The 26,627-nt window shown below is 44.7% G+C and overlaps 2 protein-coding genes across 2 annotated transcripts in view; both read right to left on the minus strand.

The window, feature by feature from the left end:
- Positions 1 to 6,042: 6,042 nt before the first annotated feature.
- On the minus strand, positions 6,043 to 13,977 carry mafaa (MAF bZIP transcription factor Aa). The gene has a single exon (XM_055944000.1). It carries the CDS (start codon positions 9,337 to 9,339, stop codon positions 8,410 to 8,412), a length of 930 nt encoding a protein of 309 aa, XP_055799975.1. The 5' UTR covers positions 9,340 to 13,977; the 3' UTR covers positions 6,043 to 8,409.
- Positions 13,978 to 23,307: 9,330 nt separating this feature from the next.
- Positions 23,308 to 26,627, minus strand: part of LOC129869526 (zinc finger CCCH domain-containing protein 3-like) — a 112,196-nt gene continuing 108,876 nt past the window's right edge. Inside the window, exon 12 of the mRNA XM_055944001.1 lies at positions 23,308 to 23,681. Coding sequence (XP_055799976.1) covers positions 23,635 to 23,681 — 47 coding nt within the window. The 3' untranslated portion in view covers positions 23,308 to 23,634. The remainder of the gene's footprint in view (positions 23,682 to 26,627) is intronic.

The following is a 26,627-nucleotide window of genomic DNA, read 5'->3' on the forward strand; positions in this document are numbered from 1 at the left end:
CTAGAGTTGATTGATGCATCAGTGCAGCAATCTAAGCAACATTATTTAAAAAATCCCCTTAATTAAAATCACATACATTTAAGCTAGAGATATCTGTTTTTACATTGGATGCGTCTCAATCCACCGATCTCGCATGGTTTGACCTACAAACTATTATTACCACTCTGTGTGCAGAATGAACACGATGGTGGTCTCTGTTTTGCTTTACGACCCCCACAAGTGTCACTGGTCTAAAGGTACCCTGTACTGTTTTTTTTTTTAAATGAATGGAAGTATGAAGGTAGTTTTTGTGCCTACCCAAAAAAAGGGTTATTTTTGAACGTGTTATTCAATGTGTTTCTCTGGGCTATAGTAGTAAAGGTCAATGTGTTTTTCTGGGCTATAGTAGTAAAGGTCAATGTGTTTCTTTGGGCTATAGTAGAAAATTCCAAATTCAATGTTTTATAAAATTCTAAATCAAATAGTTAAAATAAAAATCAGGGGTCAAGCACAGTTTTACTCCTGAACTTATTTAGGCTTGCCATAACTTTGGGGTTAAATTCTTATTTATTCAAGACATTTCAATGTTTTAAATGGTTTTATTAATTTGTAATAAATTCAAAAAACATAATTCCACTTTGACATTATGGGGTATTGTGTGTAGGCCAGTTACAAAATCTCATTTAAGTACATTTTAAATTCGGACTAACACAAAATGTGGAAAAAGTCAAGGGGTGTGAATACTTTCTGAAGGCACAGTATGTGTGTTTGCAAGTGTGTCTCAGTGTGTATACGTGAATTTGTGTGTGTGCCTGCATGTGCATGCACTGTTGCACAGGTGCGTGCTATATGATTAGTGAACATTGGGCTTCTGTGTGTTCACTATAGGGAAACTGAGTGTTGGCCCATATACTGACGATGAGCAATGGTGATGTCACAAACCTCAGCTGGGGACCGCCTGCACAGCACTGCTTCTCTCCCACATGCTCTCCCTTCATCAACCCTCTTTATTCGATTCTTCTGACCTATTGGCTACACACAGCCAGTGAGAGAAGCTAGAGTATTCAGACAGACAGACACAGCAGACAGACAGGTTACCTTTAGACCAGGTCATACACACAACTTTCTAAACACAACTCTACTACCCCTTATGTGTGTGTGTGCATGTATCACGAGAAAGTGACTTCGAAAATGACTGTGAAGTGACTGTGAAAGTGACTGCAATTGAATAGTGAATGTGTGTGTGATAGAGGGTGGCCAGGATGAGTTGAATAATTGACCCTCCACTGTCACTAAGGACAGTCCACTACTGCATTGCTCCACATGAATTTGGTCTACAGTGTGTGTGTGTGTGTGTGTGTGTGAGTGAGAGGGGATTCTAGGTGGCTATACTGTTGATCTCTTTGGACATCCACTATATGAATGGCATTTGAGGAACATGACTGCACAGTATAGTGTTAACCAATCTGTAAAGTGCTGGCTCACACTCACACACGCATCACACATGCACACATGAGGGTAGAAGTGAAAGCTGGGGAGGAGTGAGAAGGTCATGATCTGATGGTGAGTCTGGAAAAACTTGACCCTTCACCACAAAGTCACTATCAGTCATACAGCTCAGATATGAATGATGACAATGATCAGAAAAATGACCAATCAATGGACCAATACCTTCATACAGTATTGCATTATGAAATAGCCAGGCATGAGCCTCATCATGGATATAGTGAATATGAAAACACCTACACCAGATGAATTTTATCCAAGGTATAGTCCTTAGTCAGCAAAGTTTAAAATCGCACAGCAATACTAGTTGTTGTTCCTCTAGAAGTCAGATGTCCACTCCCTGAGCACAAGGAAACAGGACAGCAGCACGACATCCTACTGCTGACCCTCAAACTATTTGTTCATCCTAGTGTGTGTGCAACATTTCACTAATCATGACACAACACTTTTTTATAAACTCCCAAAGAAACATGAGAAGATTTAGCATATTCAGATTGAATAATAATTTACATTTGTGTAAATAAACTCCAATGTATCAACTGTTTTACTGATAAAATGTTTGCTGAAGAGCAGGGAAACTACTCTACCAGTGCAGAGTTGAGTTTTGTAGAGGAGAATTGCATGATGCAAAGGGATGTGCAGTCTAATTGGTTTTAAAAAGTCTGTATTTCCCCCCAAACACTAAACTAGGCCTAGCTGCATCAACTTATTACTCCTTTTCCTATTTACTAATTACTTCGTCTCCATTATGTCTTCTGTGTTTGTTGGTTTGTTTATTTTCAGAGCAAAAACGCTGCTGGGGCATATTTTTCCCCTTGTCCTTGTGATAGCATGTTGTGATTTGTCTACTCAGCAGGGCGCATGTCAGAGAGTGTGTGTGACAATGCGAAGCCGGTGGAGGCGTGGCAGGGCTCGGCTGGGGCGCACGTTCCTTCTCCAGTGGTAAATTACTTTTTTTCTCTCCGCTGGGGCTCGGGTAGGACTGCAGCGAGGCGCGAGGCCCAGGCCACCGTGTGGGAAACCGTTCCACGATAATGACTTCGCCACGTTTGGGAATCGTGCACGGTGCACACCCCCAGGCCAGTGACTCAATCACGAGATCAGCGTAATAATTATTAATAGCATGTGAGCATTAACAGCACTTCATGGGCGATTTATCAAACTGTCGATTTATTTGCGTGGGGTGACAGCTCGAACTGTTCAAATCTAAAGATACCTCTGGGAATAACAGAAAAAATACCAACCCAAAACAAACACACATAGTACTGCAGTCATAGGCCATATTTGTTAAGAAAAAATGTATGTATGTCTGTGGGGGGGGGGGGGGGGGGGGGGGGTTAATTTCGCAAACAATAAAAAACAAAACGTTATTATCGCCTACTAGGCCTACATGGTTTTACTCAGTTGTTATATCACAGGTGTTAGGCTGTCCAAAATAAGTAACCAATAGGCCTACAGAAAAGTTACATGGAAATCATTATGAAAAGGTAGCCTAAATAAAACCTAATTTTAGACACTACACAGACGTAGTCTTGTTTCACTGTGCCAATTTAAGCATTGCTATTTGGCGGACAAATGTATCTCTCTCTCTCTGACGCTGACTATGGGGAATCGCGGAAGCAGTAGTAGTAGTAGCAGCAGTAGGTAGTAGCAGTATCTCAGAGACACAGCACCTCCGCTTTCATCCCTAGCTTTCTCTCGATCACTCTCCTTAGTTTTCATTACCTCTATTTTTCCAAGTCTATCGCCCCCTTTATCTATTTCAAGTGTGCCTTGGGCCGTAAGTAACCTTACACCGGGAAGCAAACACGTACATTCTACACTGTACATACCCATAATAAGACACACACAATGCCACACACATTTACGCACCGACAGCAATAGAGTGTATCTATAAAATGTGTGCATGCATGTTTATACTATATCGTTAAGGTATGTTGGAGATTGGGGTGTGTGCGGTCAGGTTAGGTGTAGTAGCAGCAGTAGCAGGGGGAAGTGATGGCTGTCAGGCCACCCAGCGAATACACTGAGTCAGCAAAAACCAGAGGAAGAGGGGGGATAGAGGAAGGGGAGTGGGGAAGGAGTGAGAGCAGAGAGGAAAGAGGGAAGAGACTGAAATATGGCCCATTGAGAAAATTGATTTGGCAAATTCAATCATTACGTTCATAGTCAAAGCAAAACCATTTAACAAATTGTTTAGCTTCAGTTGTTGTATAACTTGATAGATGAAAATGCAAGTATGGAAAAGCAAGTGTGAAATTTGTAAATAATATGTAAACAATATCCAATGAAATGTAACTTACTGATTTTAAAGCGTGCCAACTGCTAACTGAGGTCAAAAGCTGCAATAGCATATAGACTATAAACCAAAGAAAATAATAATTTAATTAGGATCATTTCCCTAGAAATATAACCAGCATGGAGGGACGAAGAAAACAACACGCATACATAGCATGCATGTAAAAGCGCACGCACGTGTTTCAGCGATTATTTAGCAGATCGGGATCATATTACAGGACAATACAGACAGAGGCCTGTTAGAAATTCTAGTCACACCTACTAATACCAGCATGGTTAAATTATAACCTGAGTTTTTGTACAGCATAGCAGTGATGGCAACGCCTGGTCTGGGTGGTGCTGAGCTCTTCATTCTCTCAGTGTACAACACACTTACTCTGAGTCCCTCTCCCTGCATCTTCAGTACTACACAGATTACTGTGATGCAGCACTGAGACCAGCAAACGAATAGTTAGATGTAATCTGTTGTTTTGACTGTTAAGCCCTATGCTACACAGCTAGATATACTTGTGCAAACGGTAACACACAGACAAGTACACATATGAAAGCCTTGCAATAACAACCGACATAATGAATATGCACACAAGCATACCTTACATACACAATCGACTGGCACAGATCATTGGTATTGCTATCAAACCTAATGTCTGGTAAGCAGTGTTGTGTGTTAGCGATGTGTTTCTTGCTTGTCCTAAACCCAATAATAGCAAGCCTGAGACGTACTCAGAGTTCTGGTGCCTGGTATAATATTGTGCCTGATGTAATTGACCCTGTGGGAATGGTCTGGGTGGATGTTATATCGCCACCTCACCCCTCACTGACTGCTCACCCTGAGAGGAAAAACAAATGCATTTAAAATGAATGGCACGTACACACACACACACACACCGTGCTCGGGCGAGCACACACAAATACACACACACTGACCCAAAATAGGCTTGGCTCGAAAAACAGCTAAACCAGAGCATCACTGAACCATGTTAGAAAAAAACGTGTTTACTGTTTACACATTACAAACAAGCATGCAGCACACAACTAGGCTGCGGTTGGAGAGAGGCGTCGGCTCTCCTACCTTTTATACCCGCGTCGTCTCAGAACCTCCTCCGCTGCGTCGGAAGCCTCGCCGGCCCACCAGCAGCAAACACGCACCAAGTCCCTGAGAGGCCCGCTGAGTGACGGGCTGTCCCGGGACAGTATAACAAACTCGTGGCAGGGGGACAAGGGCTGCACGAAGAGTAGCCAATAGTAGCCTACGCGGCATTATGGAAAGACAAATTGGTCCAGTGATGTTACTGGATACGGAGCAGAGGGACTAGGACTGCTGCTCGTGCCCATCCTCTGTCGAACCGCGGTTAAATGAGACTAATGTGCGTCATTACAGAAACCGCTCTCTTATCGCCTAAGATTAATCACAACGCAAAGTTCCCACTGTTTCTAATGAAAAAAACCCCCATCATATTCAAGTGATTGCGGTTGATGTGTGATAATAGGCTACACTGTTCGTTTGAGATAAGAATTAGGAAAGTAGGTAAAGTGTAGCCTAAAATACATAATGTAAACAAGAAAGTCAGGATAATGATGAAATTGTGATAATAATAATAATAAAAGCCTAATAATAATAAATAGCTAATACTTTACCATTTGAAATAAGACAAACGTGAGTATTGTTGTTTCGTTTCTGTATGCTATAGCCTACCTTTTGCAACAGATTGCTTCAATTTTTGTTGACGCTCAGTTGCCTTATTTAGAAGGACAATCGTTGCAGAACCTAAAAAGTATAATCATCCACAAACATATCTAACATATTAGCTTTTCGTTGATTTATTTTACTCTGTGGACTATAGGCTAAGTAATGTCAGTACGTTTTGCCTGATTCATGAATAGTTTTGGTAATACTACGCGTATGGATGCTTCTTAAATTGCCCGGTTATTACAACATCCGCCTGCGTTTTACTGGATATTCTCACATTATGAATAATACAATGAATACAATGAATAATATAATTGAACATGAGTTATTCGTTCTGTAAAGGCAATCCAGGTGTCGTTACTGTTGCAAACAGCGGAGAACTTCAAGCGAGAGGATAATAATTCATAGGCTACGCCTATTTAAGAAAACCTGCTATTTATTTTGTTATTAGGCTACTGTAAATGTTTAGAGCCTTTGTTTGCAGGCCTACTGAATAAACATTATTTTTACGGCGTACATTTTCAATGCTTGAAGATACATTTAAACGAAAGACATGGGAAGAGATGAACAAATTTTGGACATAACTTTTTATTAAACATTATGAAAGCAAGATTCTCAATAACATTCCATCTTGAAACATTTAATTGCCTTGAGTTATTGACACGTTCGGACATTTAAATGTTTCTCGAATAAATATATAGAAATCATATAGGCTATACAGATTGGCTATACATTGACAGCACTGTGCAGAAAATACTTCGCCATGTTGCCGGGATGCGAGAGTGTTTACGTCACTTTGGAATTCTAAAAATTCTAACTAACTTCAAGACCATAAATACAGGTTCAATCTCGGTGGCCAACAACATAACTCTGCTCTATATTTACGGATTGAGTTATTAATTAATTGATTGAAAGATAATTGATCAATATTGTTTTTTTCCCACTAAAACATTACTAAATTTGTCAAACCAGAAAAAGCACCAAAATAAATGATTTCGTTGAAAGTTAAGACCAATTGATTTTGCGTTACAAGGATAACTTTTTTAAAAATCAATTTTTATCTTGGGAGGCAGAAAACATCTGTCTCCCACTCCATTTTGATCCGATTTGCAAACACCTATCATAATTCTCTTGTCAACCTAGCTGTATTCCTGCATATGTCGCCATCAGCCTTGCACTAACTGGCATTGGCAAAGTGGTTCAGTACTTCTGCACATCATATATCTAGGCAGCAGGTAACAAATGAACCAGGGATTTCTTGTTGACAGAATAATGATTTTTGAGTTAATCATACCCTCACAGAAAAAGATGATCATTGACAATCCAAGCATCCGCCAGGCATCTTTCTACACATCAGATAAAACAGAATAGGCTATATTGAGCTCTAAGACACCGGACTGCGGAATTATGTAATTATTATTCACAAGCCATTAGATCACCTTTATTGTTATTATACCTCAAATTGTACACTTTTTTAAAAGTAGAAAATCCATTTATTAAGAGTTTAGTTAGGTTGGTGCATAGAGTTTTAGCAGCGAATGCAGTCCTTGTATTTGTAGCTACATTAAGTAAATCACCTCATCGAATTTTTCTATTCACCTTATCATAACAGTAATATGCAACAAAGGTCCTATCAATATAAAAAAAAATCCCAAATGTTTCTCATCTTAGTACAGTTAGACTTCTTGTTTACATCATACATGTCTAGTAGAAGTAGGAAGTTATCGTAGACTATTTGCATGCTGTAAGATAGTCCTAAAACATTGCATTAAGACGCTCTGAATCCTCATCATCAAGCAACCAAAGCTTTAAAAGGTAACAATAACTGTTCTATACACATATACACGTGGGAATAAATAGTCTCAAATCTGGCTCAGTTAATCATCTCTTTTTGTTTTGTTTTTCTTTTCATTTAAAACAATAGAAAAATCGATTGAAAATAGCGGGTAAAACGCATCCATTTTGTAATAGCAGATTACTAGTTCTGGTCGCAGGTTATTCTGCATTCTTTATTACTTCTCTCAGGGTTATAGGGAGATAAAGTTGTGTTTTTGCATACCCAGGCCTTACTGTAGAGAGCGATGAGAGAGGAGTAGCAAGAGAAAAGGAAAGAACCACGGGCCATGCTTTCCATAACATATAGGGGTGAGAGGATTGGAGGTTTGGGGTACCATACATGTCCTGCATGCAGGGTTGCTAAAAGGGATGGAAACTAGACTTGCAATTTTCAGAAAGGTTGCCTTTTCCGTTAACGGGGAAGAAAGGCTATATCATGTGCCCCTCCATCATCACAGTCGGATCCGTCGACAGAGCCTGCAGGAGCGGCAAAGGTGTAGGCTATTGCTTTTTCTGTGGTTCGCCCTCTTTCATTTCAATTCAGTCCCAATATGATAAATACCGGTTTCTCTTCCTTGATTCCACCCAGTTTTAAGACGCTGGAGTCTCTCTTTTAAGACACCATATAAGGAATTAAAACAGTTTTCAGTTGTTTTTCTGTCTGGTATACGTTGGCAAGTTTGATTCATATTTTTCATTAAGACTTCAAACGTTAATCAGGGTTTCTCTGAGATCTATTGCATCAAAAAATAATAATCAGTCTATTGATTTGACAGAGTTTGTGATCCAATGTCCATATCAAGAGGTGTTGGTGTATTGAAGTTAATCCAAAACACAATCTTTAAAACTTCCAATAATCCAACAATTATATCTGCGCACATTGATTACTTACTGTATGTGCGCATCGACCTTGCTTATTTTTTTTAATAAATATAAAGCATTATGTTATGTTGTACATTTAAAATGTACACTGATAGCACCCCCCCCAAAGGAATAACTGTAAACATAAAATGTAAACTGAGAAAAATACAAATAATAGTCATTAAAAATATTTAAATACGTTTGAAGGAGGCAAAAGTCTTATGCCATGATTCAGTCTCTTACATGAAGAATTCCGTGGAGGCCGGTTTCCCGTGGTTTCCGTTAGAGGGGTCTCTGTTATTGTTACCGGGCCCGCCACCGTTGTAGCTTCGGCTCGCGAGCTTCTCATACTTCTCCTTGTAGAGATCTCGCTCTTTGGCCAGGCGCGCGACGTCCTGCTTCAGCTGTTCCACCTGGCTCAGGAGCGTGCACTTCTCGCTCTCCAGCATGTGCCTCTGCTGCACCCGCTTGTAGCGGCAGGACTGTGCGTAGCCCCGGTTCTTAAGCGTGCGCCTCTTCTGCTTCAGGCGGATCACCTCTTCTTTGCTGAACCCCCTTAGTTGCCGATTGAGCTCGCGCACCGTCATGCTGACCAGCTGGTCGTCCGAGAAGCGGTCCTCGAGGCGGTGTCCATGGTGGTGGTGGTGATGGTGGGTCTGGTGATGGTGGCCGGCCGAGGCCGTGGACAGGTCCTCCCCTACATACTGCTGGCCGCGGAAGCCCTCGTATCCCTGGTGGTGGTGATGGTGGTGGTGGGCGTTGCCGATGAGTGCCTCCACGGCGTCCTCGGGGGTCAGATTGAGCGCTTCAGGGTTAATGTGGTGCTGGTAGTTGGGGATCCAGTACAGGTCCTCCAGGTGGGGTTTTCCGCCCGAGCTCTGGGGGTTGCTGCTTCCGCTGTTATTGCTACTGTTGACACCGTTGGCCAGGTTTTGGCCCGACTGGCCACCGGGGCTGGGGGCGCAGAAGCTGGGCGATGAAGGCACGGAGGAGCAGGGCGTGCTGAGAGGGGTAGAGGAGAGGGATCCTGGGGGGAGGCGGTGGCAGTAACGGTCAGCCTCTGGAGGCTCCTTCTTTACTTCGAACTTCATAAGGTCAAAGTCGTTGACATACTCGATGGCCAGGGGGCTATTGGGCAACTCTGCGCTCATGGCGAGGTCGGTGGCCATGTCAGTCCATGCGACGACTCCCGCCCTCACAGCCAAACCGACACCGGGCAGGACAACCGGCAGCCCTCGCAGATGCAGATTGCTTCTTCGAATCGAAGAGGTCTGTGTGGCGTATATATAGGCACGCGCACACGCCCGGTCCCTGTGCGTGGGGTTGTGAGATTGGATAGAAGAGGGGAGTAGACTACTTCGTATTAAGCTGCTAGTCCTTAAAACAACTGCTATTTATAGCGGCGCATATGTACGCGTGTAAATGAACTTGTACACCTGCCAGTTCGCCGCTTCTCTTGTTGACAACTTATCCCTGGTCAAATGCACGCTTTAATACCACGGGCCAGGGCCGGTTGAAACTGGAGCCCCCGGTGAAATTTGTCGACACCAACCTGTCTTGTCCTCGCTTCACCTCTGGACCTGCTCGCGCCCTCTGATTTAATGTCCTTGAGTGAGCAGATGATAAAGCAAGCAGCACTGTAGACGGATTGTATCTTCTCTACTGTTCTGGCTGCTCCTTTTCTGGTGTTATTGTGGTCAAGTATTTTACTGTATCCTTCTTCGCCTCCACTGGCGCGAGGACAATGTTCGCTACAGTCATAAGAGGGTGAGAAAGCAGCAGGCTCGCGGTTGAAGTTACTGCAGCATGTGTTACACAGGATCCGAATAAAACTTTCCACACATGACACGGGCCCACGACAGCCCAGAACAAGAGACACGCACGTGTAAAAGATGCGTAAACATGTGCCAAAGTCACTTTCTGCATCTGCTGGAATCCACAATGGAATGGTTCGGAAAAAAATACGTTCTAAGAGTTCTTACAATCAAAAAAATAGGTGTAGATATTAAAAATAGATATTTCCTTAAGTGGTGTTAAGACACTGGAGAGTGGTCCAGTTTCTGAATGGTCAGTCCAGATTTATCAGGTTGCGCTTTACTTACGAACGCGCCCGTCCATACGGTACACGGTCCTTCCCTTCACTCTGTGAGCCTTGCCTTGGTCCTCGTCGTTTTCCCTTCAGTCTGGGAACCTTGCGCCGGTCCTCGCCGTCTTCCCTTCACTCTGGGAGCCTTGTGTACTGCGTGTGAGAGAGAGATGAGTGTGTGTGTGTGTGTGTGTGTGCGTGAGGCGCTAAATTCCTGTCACAGTTTGTTTTCTCTATCGGGCAGATAGTCGTTACTTTGAGTTCTGCGGTGCAGCGCAAGCAAGCAGTTTCACTGAGACGCTGGGAAAGGCAATGTGCACTTTTAAAAGACACCACGCGCCCGACCCGCCCACCTCGAGGTGTGACTGACCAATGGGAGAAGATGAAAGCAGAGGATTTGCATTTTCCTATAGCAACCTCTTGAGCTGACCAGCCGGCAGCTGAACTGACAACGCAGGCTTGCGGAACAGGTGCATCTCCCCCTCTAGTGACGGAGCTTGTGCTACTGCACAGAGAGGAGAAAGGCAGGCACAGGGAAGGTACGCGCAAGGCGCACTGGATGGAAAGGCGATAGCTGTGCTGCTTTCTCTGAGAAATACATGTTTACTTTGAACTGTGTGAACCCTTACTACATTAGATACATATACATTATTATGAAATGTGCCTTTGCACGACATGTCTCAGACGAATAGTGCCCAATAGGTTTTGTAGCTTGGATTGTAGGTGAAAAGTCTAATTTAAACACTCCTGGAGTGTAGGCCTATATCTTAATGTGCCATTCATCCAGGACATCTATTCTATTAAGTGCATGCACTATTCAATCAAAACTCAGTTAGAAAACATTTATCTCCTTGTAAACCATGTTACTTTGTGACAAAACTAAAGTAAAAATAATAAAGTATCCGAGTAGGCTAATAACATCACCATTTACATACCAAACTAGACTAATACTTTCAGCAAGCAACGAAAAAAGAATAGAAACAAATTGTGCTAATAGATCAAGTCAAGTCTATAACTGAATGATCAAATATAGTGCACACTCTCACAAAATCAAACAAAATAGTTCTGAGATTTCACTTCAAAACCTAATGAAATACCAAATTCAAATCGAATAGAAAACAAGTATGCAAAAATACTGAGCTAAAGTGAGATGGTAAAAGTGGAAAGCTCTGATTATACACTTCTTATTTTATGTAAATTATGCAACATCATTATTCGGTTAAAACAAAGACACTGCCATCCTTTCTATGAAGTTGTGGTCTGAGGGGTAAGGAAGACCCTGACATCCCCAGGCCGGGCTCCCCAAATCACTAGCCTACCCTCTGCAGTGGATTCAGCGCCACACGCTCCTATCCATAAAATCAAACCACATGTCCTTCGGGCGGAGGGGACCGCGAGAAGGGTGTGAGGGGGATAATTATGATTAGGCTATTCCACGTGATGGCCCTCGCGCAGGGTTTTTATTCATAATTAACCACAAATTGCATCCCGACCCACCTCCGCAGATCAACAAATAATTAAGTATCGCGCAGTCTGCGCCCTCATCGTGGAGACATAGCCTTCTCTCTTCATTTGGTGAGGCACGCAGGTTAAAGAAAATCAAAATGGAAGGTTGAGCAGAACGTCGATACCCGTGATGTGTCTTGACGGAGGGCAGGACTTTATACTGCATGAACACAGATTCTGCTCACTTGTCTTTTCTCTTGAGATTATGTTAGGCTATTATGTTAGGCTGTTAAACTAGAGACAATGAATGCTATAATCATGGCAATCTAGTTCATTGTCAATTTAAATCAGGGGTGCAACTTTCACTGGGGACATGTCCACCCCCCAAATTCTGAAATTGCATTTTGTCCCCCCAGTTGTATCATTGGAATGTGATACAAAACCAGGCAACGGTGTGCTTTAGGACCATGCTGACGCGCCTCCGAGCGGTTGGGTAGGCTGACGCCTCCGAGCGGTCGGGTAGGCTGACGCCTCCGAGCGGTCGGGTAGGCTGACGCCTCCGAGCGGTCGGGTAGGCTGTTTGGAGTGTTAATCCAACTGGATAGAAAGATCTATCTATAATGTCCACCCCACGTCTAAAACTAAAGTTGCGCCCCTGATTTAAATTAAAGGAAGATATTTTTTTAACTTTAAGACATAGGCCCCCAGGCCCTACATAGAGACTGGTGTGGTCTAGTGATGTTGAGATAAATAACAGGTGGTGGGCACTCAGTAAGTTATAATATAAGATGATAGGGCAGCAGAGTAGCCACCATGCAACCTGCACCTGATCCTGACAAGGTGCTGAGCTCAACTTCCTGTCCAACACTTCAGCCATGAAATACATACACTATGTGCATCCCAAATCGCACCTTACTCCCTATGTAGTGCACTACTTTTGACCCGGGCCCATAGGGATATAGTTAAAAGTAGAGCACTAAATGGGGAATAAGGTGCCATTTGGAACATCACCTCTTCCTGGCTCCAATCTGCTGGCTAGGATGAAAATAAAAGTACCCTACTGTAAGATGAAGAGGGACAGAAATCATATCAAGGTATTTGAAGTTTAAGATGCGCTAAGTCATTATAAGGGGGGCTGGGCTTTTATCAAATAAGCAGGAGCTGGACCCCAAATGCCAAGCTAAGCAGTCTACATTGAAATGCCACATTTAAGCAGATCTGCCGTGAGGTCCATTCATTGTGAGAGGGAAGAGGGCAGTGTGTGTGTGGCCGAGGGCTTGAGACACATATTTAGAAGAAGTCAGGGTTTTCATTGTGCCTTTGCATATTGGGAGTTTGCTGCTGGTGCAGTTCTTACCGATTTAAGCAAAACGGACATCAGCATGCGGGAGATCCACAGAGCGAGCGGGAGATCTTTTATTTGAGCAGGGTTGGCACAAGCACAAGCTTTGAGGCTAAGTTAACCCTCTTCTATCCAATGTCTTCCCCTGGGCCTGTGGGGGTGCTTTAAGGTTATCAGAGCCCCAGAGAGTTTTTGTGGTCCCCTTAAAGTCTTAAATGCTGGTCTTAAGGAATCAGCTTCAGTTGTCAGGTAGACACGCAGGCACATGCACACGCATACACACTTTATGAAGTCAAGAGAACGTCAACAGAAAGAGGCAACATGTTAAAAAGCAGCTTTGACAGAAAGATCTACATACTTGCCTACTACTACTACGTTTGCCAAGCTTAAGTAGTTGAGTCAGTGAAAAAGCCAGAACGCTTCATCCAAAACACTCCCACCCTGAATCTAGAAGACATGGAGAGAATTGAGGGAGAGCGGTAAAGACCGAAGAAAATAGTTGGATGAGTGAGGTGAGCTAATGAATCATTTCTCACTAAGGAACTGTGATCTTTATTGTTGGACCAGCCACTCTGCTTATAATAATTTTGTATTTTACTGCAATCAGCTGGGAAGAAGAAACTCAGTTCACCTTTCTGTTTGTGCTCAGGGAGACTTCTGGAAAGATGATTTTTCTTCTATTTTCTCTCTCTCCACCTCTGGCGGTTAGAGCCTGCCTGGCGGTTAGATCGTTGGGCCAGTAACCGAAAGGTTGCTGGATCGAATCCCCGAGCTGACAAGGTAAAAATCTGTCATTCTGCCTGAGAAAGGCAGTTAACCCACTGTTCCCCGGGCGCCGAAGACGTGGATGTCGATAATTACATTTTTTACATTTAAGTCATTTAGCAGACGCTCTTATCCAGAGCGACTTACAAATTGGTGCATTCACCTTATGATATCCAGTGGAACAACCACTTTACAATAGTTCATCTAACTCTTTTAAGGGGGGGGGGGGGGGGGGGGGGGTTTGGAAAGGATTACTTTATCCTATCCTAGGTATTCCTTAAAGATGTGGGGTTTCAGGTGTCTCCGAAAGGTGGTGATTGACTCCGCTGACCTGGCGTCGTAAGGGAGTTTGTTCCACCATTGGGGTGCCAGAGCAGCGAACAGTTTTGACTGGGCTGAGCGGGAACTGTACTTCCTCAGAGGTAGGGAGGCGAGCAGGCCAGAGGTGGATGAACGCAGTGCCCTTGTTTGGGTGTAGGGCCTGATCAGAGCCTGAAGGTACGGAGGTGCCGTTCCCCTCACAGCTCCGTAGGCAAGCACCATGGTCTTGTAGCGGATGCGAGCTTCAACTGGAAGCCAGTGGAGAGAGCGGAGGAGCGGGGGTGACGTGAGAGAACTTGGGAAAGTTGAACACCAGACGGGCTGCGGCGTTCTGGATGAGTTGTAGGGGTTTAATGGCACAGGCAGGGAGCCCAGCCAACAGCGAGTTGCAGTAATCCAGACGGGAGATGACAAGTGCCTGGATTAGGACCTGCGCCGCTTCCTGCGTGAGGCAGGGTCGTACTCTGCGAATGTTGTAGAGCATGAACCTACAGGAACGGGTCACCGCCTTGATGTTAGTTGAGAACGACAGGGTGTTGTCCAGGATCACGCCAAGGTTCTTAGCACTCTGGGAGGAGGACACAATGGAGTTGTCAACCGTGATGGCGAGATCATGGAACGGGCAGTCCTTCCCCGGGAGGAAGAGCAGCTCCGTCTTGCCGAGGTTCAGCTTGAGGTGGTGATCCGTCATCCACACTGATATGTCTGCCAGACATGCAGAGATGCGATTCACCACCTGGTTATCAGAGGGGGGAAAGGAGAAGATTAATTGTGTGTCGTCTGCATAGCAATGATAGGAGAGACCATGTGAGGATATGACAGAGCCAAGTGACTTGGTGTATAGCGAGAATAGGAGAGGGCCTAGAACAGAGCCCTGGGGGACACCAGTGGTGAGAGCACGTGGTGCGGAGACAGATTCTCGCCACGCCACCTGGTAGGAGCGACCTGTCAGGTAGGACGCAATCCAAGCGTGGGCCGCGCCGGAGATGCCCAGCTCGGAGAGGGTGGAGAGGAGGATCTGATGGTTCACAGTATCAAAGGCAGCCAATAGGTCTAGAAGGATGAGAGCAGAGGAGAGAGAGTTAGCTTTAGCAGTGCGGAGCGCCTCCGTGACACATAGAAGAGCAGTCTCAGTTGAATGACTAGTCTTGAAACCTGACTGATTTGGATCAAGAAGGTCATTCTGAGAGAGATAGCAGGAGAACTGGCCAAGGACGGCACGTTCAAGAGTTTTGGAGAGAAAAGAAAGAAGGGATACTGGTCTGTAGTTGTTGACATCGGAGGGATCGAGTGTAGGCTTTTTCAGAAGGGGTGCAACTCTCGCTCTCTTGAAGACGGAAGGGACGTAGCCAGCGGTCAAGGATGAGTTGATGAGCGAGGTGAGGGAGAAGGTCTCCGGAAATGGTCTGGAGAAGAGAGGAGGGGATAGGGTCAAGCGGGCAGGTTGTTGGGCGGCCGGCCGTCACAAGACGCGAGATTTCATCTGGAGAGAGAGGCGAGAAAGAGGTCAAAGCACAGGGTAGGGCAGTGTGAGCAGAACCAGCGGTGTCGTTTGACTTAGCAAACGAGGATCGGATGTCGTCGACCTTCTTTTCAAAATGGTTGACGAAGTCATCAGCAGAGAGGGAGGAGGGGGGAGGAGGGGGAGGAGGATTCAGGAGGGAGGAGAAGGTGGCAAAGAGCTTCCTAGGGTTAGAGGCAGATGCTTGGAATTTAGAGTGGTAGAAATTGGCTTTAGCAGCAGAGACAGAAGAGGAGAATGTAGAGAGGAGGGAATGAAAGGATGCCAGGTCCGCAGGGAGGCGAGTTTTCCTCCATTTCCGCTCGGCTGCCCGGAGCCCTGTTCTGTGAGCTCGCAATGAGTCGTCGAGCCACGGAGCAGGAGGGGAGGACCGAGCCGGCCTGGAGGATAGGGGACATAGAGAGTCAAAGGATGCAGAAAGGGAGGAGAGGAGGGTTGAGGAGGCAGAATCAGGAGATAGGTTGGAGAAGGTTTGAGCAGAGGGAAGAGATGATAGGATGGAAGAGGAGAGAGTAGCGGGGGAGAGAGAGCGAAGGTTGGGACGGCGCGATACCATCCGAGTAGGGGCAGTGTGGGAAGTGTTGGATGAGAGCGAGAGGGAAAAGGATACAAGGTAGTGGTCGGAGACTTGGAGGGGAGTTGCAATGAGATTAGTGGAAGAACAGCATCTAGTAAAGATGAGGTCAAGCGTATTGCCTGCCTTGTGAGTAGGGGGGGAAGGTGAGAGGGTGAGGTCAAAAGAGGAGAGGAGTGGAAAGAAGGAGGCAGAGAGGAATGAGTCAAAGGTAGACGTGGGGAGGTTAAAGTCACCCAGAACTGTGAGAGGTGAGCCATCCTCAGGAAAGGAACTTATCAGGGCGTCAAGCTCATTGATGAACTCTCCAAGAGATCCTGGAGGGCGATAAATGATAAGGATGTTAAGCTTGAAAGGGCTGGTAACTGTGACAGCATGGAATTCAAAGGAGGCGATAGACAGATGGGTCAGGGGAGAAAGAGAGAATGTCCACTTGGGAGAGATGAGGATCCCAGTGCCACCACCCCGCTGACCAGAAGCTCTCGGGGTGTGCGAGAACACGTGGGCAGACGAGGAGAGAGCAGTAGGAGTAGCAGTGTTATCAGTGGTAATCCATGTTTCCGTCAGTGCCAAGAAGTCGAGGGACTGGAGGGAAGCATAGGCTGAGATGAACTCTGCCTTGTTGGCCGCAGATCGGCAGTTCCAGAGGCTGCCTGAGACCTGGAACTCCACGTGGGTCGTGCGCGCTGGGACCACCAGGTTAGAGTAGCAGTGGCCACGCGGTGTGAAGCGTTTGTATGGTCTGTGCAGAGAGGAGAGAACAGGGATAGACAGACACATAGTTGACAGGCTACAGAAGAGGCTACGCTAATGCAAAGGAGATTGGAATGACAAGTGGACTACACGTCTCGAATGTTCAGAAAGTTAAGCTTACGTTGCAAAAAATCTTATTGACTAAAATGATATAGTACTGCTGGCTGGTGAAATAGGCTAGCTAGCAGTGGCTGCGTTGTTGACTTTGTTTGAAAGTGTAGCTGGCTAGGTAACCTCTAACTGGCTAGGTAACCTCGACAATTACTCTAGACTACACAATTATCTTGGATACAAAGACGGCTATGTAGCCAGCTAAGATCAAACAAATCAAACTGTTGTACTGTAATGAAATGAAATGTAATACTACCTGTGGAGCAAAGCGGAATGCAACTACTCGCTCCAACCCGGAAGTGCGTATCGTAGAGGGAGAGGCAATAGAAGTGTTGTTTCTTGTATTATTGTCTTTTGTGTCTTTAGAGGACTGCTTCACCTTAATGTCCCCTTTCCCCCCTTTCCCTTTTCTTCTGTCCCACTTTGTCCCTTCTTTGTCCCTTCTTCTCTTCTGCCAACTTGACACTCCTTGTTAGCTAGCTAGCTTCTTCCAGGAACGTCCCTAGCAACTGCCTAGCAACAGGTAAACAACTTAGCTAGCTAAGAAAACGGTATGATTTTATAAAAAAATTGTTACTTTTTCAAAAGCCTTTCTTCTTTGTTTGCTTCTTGTTTGGTCTCCTATTCAGTTTGCAGTTTTCTTTTGATTTTTTTTCGATGTACTTTACTCTAAAAAACATTTAAATTTCAATATTTGTAGGAGCTCATCTTTTCAGCTGCTGCTGCTTAATTTATAATGGCATAATAATAATGGCAGCCCCCAGCACCTCTCTGATACGGAGGTTGGGTTAAATGCAGAAGACAAATTTCAGTTGAATGCATTCAGTTGTACAACAGACTAGGTTATCCCCCTTTCCCTCTCTCTTGTGCGCTTTTACAAAAACATTGAAATATTGATCTTAATTAGGCCTTGCCGAGCTCAGCAGCCAGCGTTGAGGATTTGAGACAAACAGCAGCAGACATCCGTCTGAGGTACTTCCATCTTCAGCGAGAGAGGGAGTGAGAATCATGTCCAGCTCTCATCCCTCACCCTACACTTTCAATAGATTACATAGATATTCAGGTGGATTAGACCCCCCCATGGGCACATTGATGGTTACAGTAGGAAGAACTGGTGTACACTTTCTGCATCTAGATATATTGATCATGAAAAAGATGGGGAAAGAGAGGGTAGTCTCCATTTTCTTTGATCATCCAATCATGTCCTTATGCGTCTTGTAAGATACATAGTACATATTAACCCCCCCCCCCCCCCCCCAAGCCTGCCAGCGTGTTAATGAGATATGGACCCCCAACACGCTGACAGAGGGAGAGGATATACAGCAGTGTGTGTGGTGTGGATCTGTTTGTGTGGTGTGTGTCTACACTGTGTGTGTGTGTGTGTGTCTACACTGTGTTTGAGCTCCTTAGCGTGTATTAATGCTCTGCATTGCTGTGGTGCGCTTCGCAGCGTGAACACGCTCCCCAGGGCGACACGACTGTAGTTTGTCACCGTCACGACGCCTCGGCTAAATAGCGTATTAATGGTCTAAATATCAGGAGCTGTACACACACACACATACACGAGCCACACACACACATATACACGAGCCACACACACACATATACACGAGCCACACACACACATATACACGAGCCACACACACACACATATACACGAGCCACACACACACACACACACATATACACGAGCCACACACACACACACACACACACACACACACGAGCCACACACACACACACACACATATATACACGAGCCACACACACACATATATACACCAGCCACACACACACATATATACACCAGCCACACACACACACATATATACACGAGCCACACACACACACATATATACACGAGCCACACACACATATATACACGAGCCACACACACACACACACACATATATACACACGAGCCACACACACACACACATATATACACGAGCCACACACACATATATACACGAGCCACACACACACATATATACACGAGCCACACACACACATATATACACGAGCCACACACACACACACATATATACACGAGCCACACACACACACACATATACACGAGCCACACACACACACATATATACACGAGCTACACACACACATATATACACGAGCCACACACGCACACTTACACAGAGCGTATTAATAGTTTTATTATCACGGGTCTGCTCTGGGCTCGACAGCCAGGTAATGGATGGATTACACATCCCAACATCCTCTCTGTGCTACTCTTCATCTCCCTACACACTAATTATATTACACAGAGAGATAAGAGAGGGAGGGAGGATGACAGAGTAGGATCTTGGAGAAGAGAGATCTTAGGGAGGGATGGAAGAAGAGTGAATGTATGAGGGAGAGGGATGTGGATATTAGCTTTCTTATCAAAAGGCTGCCCTTTTCTCAATACATATGGAAAGCCGTTTGTTTCGTTTTCGTGTCAAAAAAGATATACATCAAATAACACTATTTGACGGTCAAATAATATTTTAATTTGATACGTCAAAGAACACAATTCTATTGTAGAATGTTGTGTGTACTGAATTTGCACGTGCAAGCCAAGCGCCACCATCACGGTCAAATGGTGTTGGTAATAAGGCATTGGTAATAAGGCATTATTTGTTCAAACTAATGGGAAAACGTCTGTGTGAGCATTTGGAATTAGAACAGGATCAAACGAGCAGGATCAGAAATGTTTGCAAATATCTTTGATACAGATGTTATTAGCAACTTCCGGGGTAGTTAGCTAGCACAAATGCAACCAGCCTGAAAACAATAACCAGTAGAAACTGCAGTCATTTTCAATATTCTTAGCAATGATTTAGGAATCCATGTGAGTAAGTATTAGCTTAAAGGTAGCCACTTGTTGTTCTCCTATTGAAATCACTAGGTAGCCAGCTACTTAACTCTGTTGCCCAAAACTAACGTTATAAGCAGCCAGCTAGCTTCATCTGACTACTTTACTATGGCTTGACCGGACCAGGTTGTGTTGTGAAGCTAGCCACAATAAGGATTAGCCACAATAGTGGAATTTGCAGTTCACCTTTAAAAAAAAGTCCCTCTTTGAAAGTCATGCTATATTTAGACTTGATAATGTTAAACATAGTTGGAGTGTTGGAATGTGGAGCAATGAAATGGGCTAATCAGTCTACTCGGTGACACCCAGAGAACACAACTGTGAAGCGTTTATGGAAATATTAGCGTCGTAGCTCTTATTGCAGGACTTTGACTGTGTGAAATCACCTCCCCAGTTTATTTAACTAGGCAAGTCAGGTAAGAACAAATTCTTATTTTCAAGGAACAGTGGGTTAACTGCCTTGTTCAGGGGCAGAACGACAGATTTTTACCTTATCAGCTCTTCGATTTTGCAACCTTTCGGTTACTAGTCCAACGCTTTAACGACTAGGCTACCTGCCGCCACAACTGTGCGTATTGTGCGTATTGACATTCATATTGCACTGTACAGCCATACCTAATGATTGGGGATCAATGAAATGGGATATCAGTCTATTCAATACCCAAGTGATTTTTCCCCAAAGTCCTCCTCAGAGTTATCAGGCTCCAAAACATCTAGGTCATATTGTTTTTCCTCTGGAATAGTGTTCAATACACATAGTAGGTTGACTGGTACAATAAATGTGCCTCAATTCACTGTGGTTTCAGAGTCCCGCAATAAGAGCTATGACGCTAACGGTCTCTGGGTGTCACTAAGTAGACTGATACCCCATGTCATTGATCCACAATCTATAGGTTAAGGCTGTACATTGAAATAAGTATGCCCCCTAAAGTACACTGCTCAAAAAAATAAAGGTAACACAAAAATAACACATCCTAGATCTGAATGAATGAAATATTCTTATTAATTACTCTTTTCTTTACATAGTTGAATGTGCTGACAACAAAATCACACAAAAGTTATCAATGGAAATCAAATTTATCAACCCATGGAGGTCTGGATTTGGAGTCACACTCAAAATGGAAGTGGAAAACCACACTACAGGCTGATCCAACTTTGATGTAATGTCCTTAAAACAAGTCAAAATGAGGCTCAGTAGTGTGTGTGGCCTCCACGTGCCTGTATGACCTGGGCATGCTCCTGATGAGGTGGCGGATGGTCTCCTGAGGGATCTCCTCCCAGACCTGGACTAAAGCATCCGCCAACTCCTGGACAGTCTGTGGTGCAACGTGGCGTTGGTGGATGGAGCGAGACATGATGTCCCAGATGTGCTCAATTGGATTCAGGTCTGGGGAACGGGCGGGCCAGTCCATAGCATCATTGCCTTCCTCTTGCAGGAACTGCTGACACACTCCAGCCACATGAGGTCTAGCATTGTCTTGCATTAGGAGGAACCCAGGGCCAACCGCACCAGCATATGGTCCCACAAGGGGTCTGAGGATCTCATCTCGGTACCTAATGGCAGTCAGGCTACCTCTGGCGAGCACATGGAGGGCTGTGCGGCCCCCCAAAGAAATGCCACCCCACACCATGACTGACCCACCGCCAAACCGGTCATGCTGGAGGATGTTGCAGGCAGCAGAACGTTCTCCACGGCGTCTCCAGACTCTGTCACGTCTGTCACATGCGTTCAGTGTGAACCTGCTTTCATCTGTGAAGAGCACAGGGCGCCAGTGGCTAATTTGCCAATCTTGGTGTTCTCTGGCAAATGCCAAACGTCCTGCACGGTGTTGGGCTGTAAGCACAACCCCCACCTGTGGACGTCGGGCCCTCATACCACCCTCATGGAGTCTGTTTCTGACCGTTTGAGCAGACACATGCACATTTGTGGCCTGCTGGAGGTCATTTTGCAGGGCTCCTTGCAGTGCTCCTCCTGCTCCTCCTTGCACAAAGGCGGAGGTAGCGGTCCTGCTGCTGGGTTGTTGCCCTCCTACGGCCTCCTCCACGTCTCCTGATGTACTGGCCTGTCTCCTGGTAGCGCCTCCATGCTCTGGACACTACGCTGACAGACACAGCAAACCTTCTTGCCATAGCTCGCATTGATGTGCCATCCTGGATGAGCTGCACTACCTGAGCCACTTGTGTGGGTTGTAGACTCCGTCTCATGCTACCACTAGAGTGAAAGCACCGCCAGCATTCAAAAGTGACCAAAACATCAGCCAGGAAGCATAGGAACTGAGAAGTGGTCTGTGGTCACCACCTGCAGAACCACTCCTTTATTGGGGGTGTCTTGCTAATTGCCTATAATTTCCACCTGTTGTCTATTCCATTTGCACAACAGCATGTGAAATGTATTGTCAATCAGTGTTGCTTCCTAAGTGGACAGTTTGATTTCACAGAAGTGTGATTGACTTGGAGTTACATTGTGTTGTTTAAGTGTTCCCTTTATTTTTTTGAGCAGTGTATAATACAACCAGTGTGATTTCAACAGATTTTTGTTGAATTTATATAAGAACATTCCAACCTCGTCTATTCCATTATGGCATAATTCCACTATTTGTAATATTTGCAGGACTTTCAATTAGATACCTTTATTTTGAAGGCAACCCGCAAATTCCACTATTGTGGCTAATCCTTATTGTGGCTAACTTCACATAGGTGGGTCAGACCACGATTAATCAAATAAGAACTGTCTTGTAAATTATGGGTATTTTGGGTGATGACACGTAACTAGATAGTGAGCTAGCTAACTATAGCTACTGAAACAGATTATGTAGATTTGCTATGTTTTTGGGGAAGAACATTGTTAGCATCCATCAGCTAGCTAGCTTTTTTCTAACCAGCACCGTCCAGAGTTTGGGGAAATGTGTCTGCGCTTGTGCGTTAGCGGCAGGTGCACGAGACAATACTTTACCAGGGTCATAGCATACGTATCGGCAAATCGTTATGACATATGAAATACGAGTGATAGTGTAATCATTGTGTAATATCTAGGTCAAAAATTTGTGAACGTCTTAAATGATTATGTGACGTACAGTCATATTCGGGTCCTGATTGGTCAACAAGCTTATTTGACACGTCAAATAGTGTTATTTGACAGTGTCTTTTTTGACATGCAAAGACCCAAACAGCGTTCCATAAATACACAGATAGTCACACACACTTGGTATGGTGATGTCACTGTACTCATGTGTCTCTTCTCCATGACCTGGTCTCAGGGCACTGCTGCTCCTGTCATCACTTCGCATGCAAGAGCAAGCACACAGACACACACACAACCTGACCTAAGAGCACAACAAAGGCATGTACAGTAATAACATTCATTTTATTCAATCTCCAATTTACAAAGAACCAAAACATGTTCACATATCAATAAAATCTGTATTAAAAACATGTTCACATATCAATAAAATCTGTATTAAAAACATCATTGCTATATGAAATGTATGAGTCCACAGAACAACTTTAACAAGAGCACTACATTATAGACCCTGAGTATGGTAGAGTTGAGATATATATATATATATATATATATATGTGAGTCAGAAACCTCAGCGCTGCCATTAGCATTCAATACATACGTCTCTGTAGTATTTTCAAAGTTAATTTGGTGATGTTCAGGCAGTATCCATTCTAGCTCCTGTAGTTCTGGAGTCGAGGCATGAGCTGCAGTGTTCTCTCTGTGGAGGACGACAGGCAGACAGACAGACAGACAGAGAGACAGACAGACAGACAGAGACAGACAGACAGGCAGACAGACAGGCAGACAGAAACAGATTGAGATTAAAGACACCAACAAAACATGTCAGACAGCAGAGAGATAATTCTACAACCACTATGGGTGTGCGAAATGACAAGCTGTGTGTGTGTATGTGTGTGTGTGGGTGTGTGAGAGACTGGTGGTGTGTCTGAGGATGTGAATGGGTGAAAAACGTAGGGCTCTCTGTCCTACTGAAAGGCTGAGTGATGGCATCGCCGCTGATGAGCAAACTGGGAACTGAATGAATGGGAGAACAGTGATATGTGTGTGCGCGCGCGCCCTGGAAGTGATGCATAGCGTCTGGGCAAATTTATGTAAAGTGGAGAGGAGCTCATTTGGCTGCTCTCCACCCTTAACGAGTCACAGGGGTGTGAGTGTCTGAGTGAGGAGTGAGTGTGTATTGGGGGGTAAACCAGCGGTCATTAGTAACACTTAACTGCACTGGACACAGAGAAAGGGTGGTGGTGGTGTGTGTGTAAGGACAGACCTCTTGCTGTGGCTCAGGAGGGTTGTGTGTCTGTGTGCCTATACAAGTGTGTGTATAGTGTGTGTGTGTGTGTGTATATATAGTGTATGTGTGTATATGGTGTGTGTATATAGTGAGTTTACATAGTGTGTGTGTGTATAGTGTGTGTGTATGTATATAGTGTGTGTGTGTCTGTATAGTGTCTGTATAGTCTGTGTGTGTATATATGTATAGTGTGTGCGTATATAGTGTATGTGTATATATATATATATACACACATATTTATAGTGTGTGTACATGTGTGTATATGAGTGTATATACTCATACTCAAAACGAAAGGAACTATGTTAAACCATGCTGACTTCGTAAGATAAGTCAACTCAGACTGAAATAATGAACAGGCTGAACGTACATTTCTGTGACTATCTAACTTTGTGTGTATATATGTATAGTGTGTGCGTATATAGTGTATGTGTATATATATATATATATATATACACACATATTTATAGTGTGTGTACATGTGTGTATATGAGTGTATATACTCATACTCAAAACGAAAGGAACTATGTTAAACCATGCTGACTTCGTAAGATAAGTCAACTCAGACTGAAATAATGAACAGGCTGAACGTACATTTCTGTGACTATCTAACTTTGTGTGTATATATATATATATACACTGCTCAAAAAAATAAAGGGAACACTTAAACAACACAATGTAACTCCAAGTCAATCACACTTCTGTGAAATCAAACTGTCCACTTAGGAAGCAACACTGATTGACAATACATTTCACATGCTGTTGTGCAAATGGAATAGACAAAAGGTGGAAATTATAGGCAATTAGCAAGACACCCCCAATAAAGGAGTGGTTCTGCAGGTGGTGACCACAGACTACTTCTCAGTTTCTATGCTTCCTGGCTGATGTTTTGGTCACTTTTGAATGCTGGCGGTGCTTTCACTCTAGTGGTAGCATGAGACGGAGTCTACAACCCACACAAGTGGCTCAGGTAGTGCAGCTCATCCAGGATGGCACATCAATGCGAGCTGTGGCAAGAAGGTTTGCTGTGTCTGTCAGCATAGTGTCCAGAGCATGGAGGCGCTACCAGGAGACAGGCCAGTACATCAGGAGACGTGGAGGAGGCCATAGGAGGGCAACAACCCAGCAGCAGGACCGCTACCTCCGCCTTTGTGCAAGGAGGAGCACTGCCAGAGCCCTGCAAAATGACCTCCAGCAGGCCACAAATGTGCATGTGTCAGCATATGGTCTCACAAGGGGTCTGAGGATCTCATCTCGGTACCTAATGGCAGTCAGGCTACCTCTGGCGAGCACATGGAGGGCTGTGCGGCCCCACAAAGAAATGCCACCCCACACCATGACTGACCCACCGCCAAACCGGTCATGCTGGAGGATGTTGCAGGCAGCAGAACGTTCTCCACGGCATCTCCAGACTCTGTCACATGTGCTCATGTGCTCAGTGTGAACCTGCTTTCATCTGTGAAGAGCACAGGGCGCCAGTAGCGAATTTGCCAATCTTGGTGTTGTCTGGCAAATGCCAAACGTCCTGCACGGTGTTGGGCTGTAAGCATAACCCCCACCTGTGGACGTCGGGCCCTCATACCACCCTCATGGAGTCTGTTCCTGACCATTTGAGCAGACACACACTGCTGGAGGTCATTTTGCAGGGCTCTGGCAGTGCTCCTCCTTGCACAAAGGCGGAGATAGCGGTCCTGCTGCTGGGTTGTTGCCCTCCTACGGCCTCCTCCACGTCTCCTGATGTACTGGCCTGTCTCCTGGTAGCGCCTCCATGCTCTGGACACTACGCTGACAGACACAGCAAACCTTCTTGCCATAGCTCGCATTGATGTGCCATCCTGGATGAGCTGCACTACCTGAGCCACTTGTGTGGGTTGTAGACTCCGTCTCATGCTACCACTAGAGTGAAAGCACCGCCAGCATTCAAAAGTGACCAAAACATCAGCCAGGAAGCATAGGAACTGAGAAGTGGTCTGTGGTCACCACCTGCAGAACCACTCCTTTATTGGGGGTGTCTTGCTAATTGCCTATAATTTCCACCTTTTGTCTATTCCATTTGCACAACAGCATGTGAAATGTATTGTCAATCAGTGTTGCTTCCTAACTGGACAGTTTGATTTCACAGAAGTGTGATTGACTTGGAGTTACATTGTGTTGTTTAAGTGTTCCCTTTATTTTTTGAGCAGTGTATATATGTATGGTGTGTGTGTATATAGTAAGTTTACATATTGTGTGCGTATATAGTGTATGTGTGTATATATATGGTGTGTATTTATATATATATATAAATATTTATAGTGTGTGTATATAGTGGACATGTGTGTATATGAGTGTATGGTGTGTGTGTATATAGTGTGTTTA

The sequence above is a fragment of the Salvelinus fontinalis genome, chromosome 14, assembly GCF_029448725.1.
Source record: "Salvelinus fontinalis isolate EN_2023a chromosome 14, ASM2944872v1, whole genome shotgun sequence".
NCBI classification, from domain to species: domain Eukaryota; kingdom Metazoa; phylum Chordata; class Actinopteri; order Salmoniformes; family Salmonidae; genus Salvelinus; species Salvelinus fontinalis.